The sequence below is a fragment of the Cyprinodon variegatus genome, unplaced genomic scaffold (assembly GCF_000732505.1).
Source record: "Cyprinodon variegatus isolate N-32 unplaced genomic scaffold, C_variegatus-1.0 Scaffold114, whole genome shotgun sequence".
NCBI classification, from domain to species: Eukaryota; Metazoa; Chordata; class Actinopteri; order Cyprinodontiformes; family Cyprinodontidae; genus Cyprinodon; species Cyprinodon variegatus.
Genome location: NW_015150567.1, coordinates 408,929 through 410,382, shown reverse-complemented (window position 1 = coordinate 410,382; position 1,454 = coordinate 408,929). Strand labels below are relative to the sequence as shown.

The window sequence follows — 1,454 nt, the reverse complement described above, 5'->3', positions numbered from 1 at the left end:
CACTTGTATTGTGTTTGTTGTTGCCGTCCTCCAGTTTAAGATGGAAGTTATAAATATGAGCCGGTTGAAACCAGATCTTTTCTATAAGTGAAATTCAGCATTATTCCAGATGTAGCTAATATGCACTGATATTAACCTTAAAAAGGAGGACAATTATAGAGCTCCTGTGTGTAACAATGCTCATATGGTAGGTGGTCACACATCCACACACACAAAGCCCACAAGCTCAAAACAGCAGATGGTTCAAACCGGATGCCAGCGAGGAGGAGCTGCTGCTCTCCTCAGATCCACGGACGCCGTTCACACAGCGATGGAGGAAAAGGAAACGATAAAAAAAGCACATTTCACAGGAATAACTATTAACCATTTGTATCCTCGGCCACACTAATGATATGGTGCACGTTTCAGTGACTGAAGTGCGCGGGTGTTGCTAAGAACAACCAGGCCAGAAGGAACTGAAGCACAAAACACATGAGAAACTCTGCAGCGACTCCCTGGAGGGCACATTTAGGCAGTAATGAGCAGTAGATCTACCGTGCTGGAAGGACAGAAGAAGGCAATTACAGCTGAACGCCCTTCCAGGTTGTGGCCCGCAGAGATGGATGGATAGCAGGAGAGATGGACTGTGTGTGTGGCTTAGTGGGGGGGCCAGTGGACTACAGGACAGGCAGTCAGGTTGGGACCAATCTGAGTCCGTCTTTCATTCACTGACGCATAAATCACCAGGAAGATGTGAGTATTTACTACTTTTACATGCTGACCTTCTCTTTCCAGTGGAGGATGCCGATAATCACGAGGATGAAGACGCACACTCCGATCAGCGCGATGGCCGTCAGCAGCACGCTGTTGCTCGGAGTAAGGTACAACTTAGCGCTCCAGCTACACACAGAAACAGGAAGAAAACAGGATGAGATGTTTATCGCTTCAGAATACTTTGATTTACCCAAAACTCTGAGCATTTTGTAGCATTTAACTCTATGATCTCTTGAATGTTTTGTTGTTCACAAAAAGTTACCAATTCATAAAAATTAACTGTGTTACATTTTTTGTAGGTATGCTTTAAAATAGAGTTAGCAAAACTGCCAAAGTTACTACATTTCTCACTCTACTGGGGAAGAGGAGGGTGTTTAAGGAATGAACATTTGTCTAGAAATATAGCATATAGCATACCATACTAGGGGTGTGAATAATAATCATTTTGTATCGATGCATCGATTCAAAAGCCGACGATCCGATGCATCGATACGTCTGCAAGAGAATCGATTCATGTTTTTTTTCCCTCCGGTCTATTTTTATCCATTTGCTCCTGGGTGTAATTCTCCTCCTGTGCTGCGGTGGCGCTAAACCTATTTTGCCCTCCTACCTCGCTTCCTGGTTATAGTCTTACAGCAGTGTGTTGCAGTGAGCTTGATGCAGACATTTTTAAATTATGCTCAATATTGAAGCGTGGTCTG

The 1,454-nt window shown here is 43.9% G+C and overlaps 1 protein-coding gene across 1 annotated transcript in view; it reads right to left on the bottom strand.

The window, feature by feature from the left end:
* Positions 1-1,454, bottom strand: part of itfg1 (integrin alpha FG-GAP repeat containing 1) — a 278,742-nt gene that overhangs the window by 15,577 nt on the left and 261,711 nt on the right. Inside the window, exon 17 of the mRNA XM_015375167.1 lies at positions 762-879. Within this exon, the coding sequence (XP_015230653.1) occupies positions 762-879 (118 nt within the window). The remainder of the gene's footprint in view (positions 1-761; positions 880-1,454) is intronic.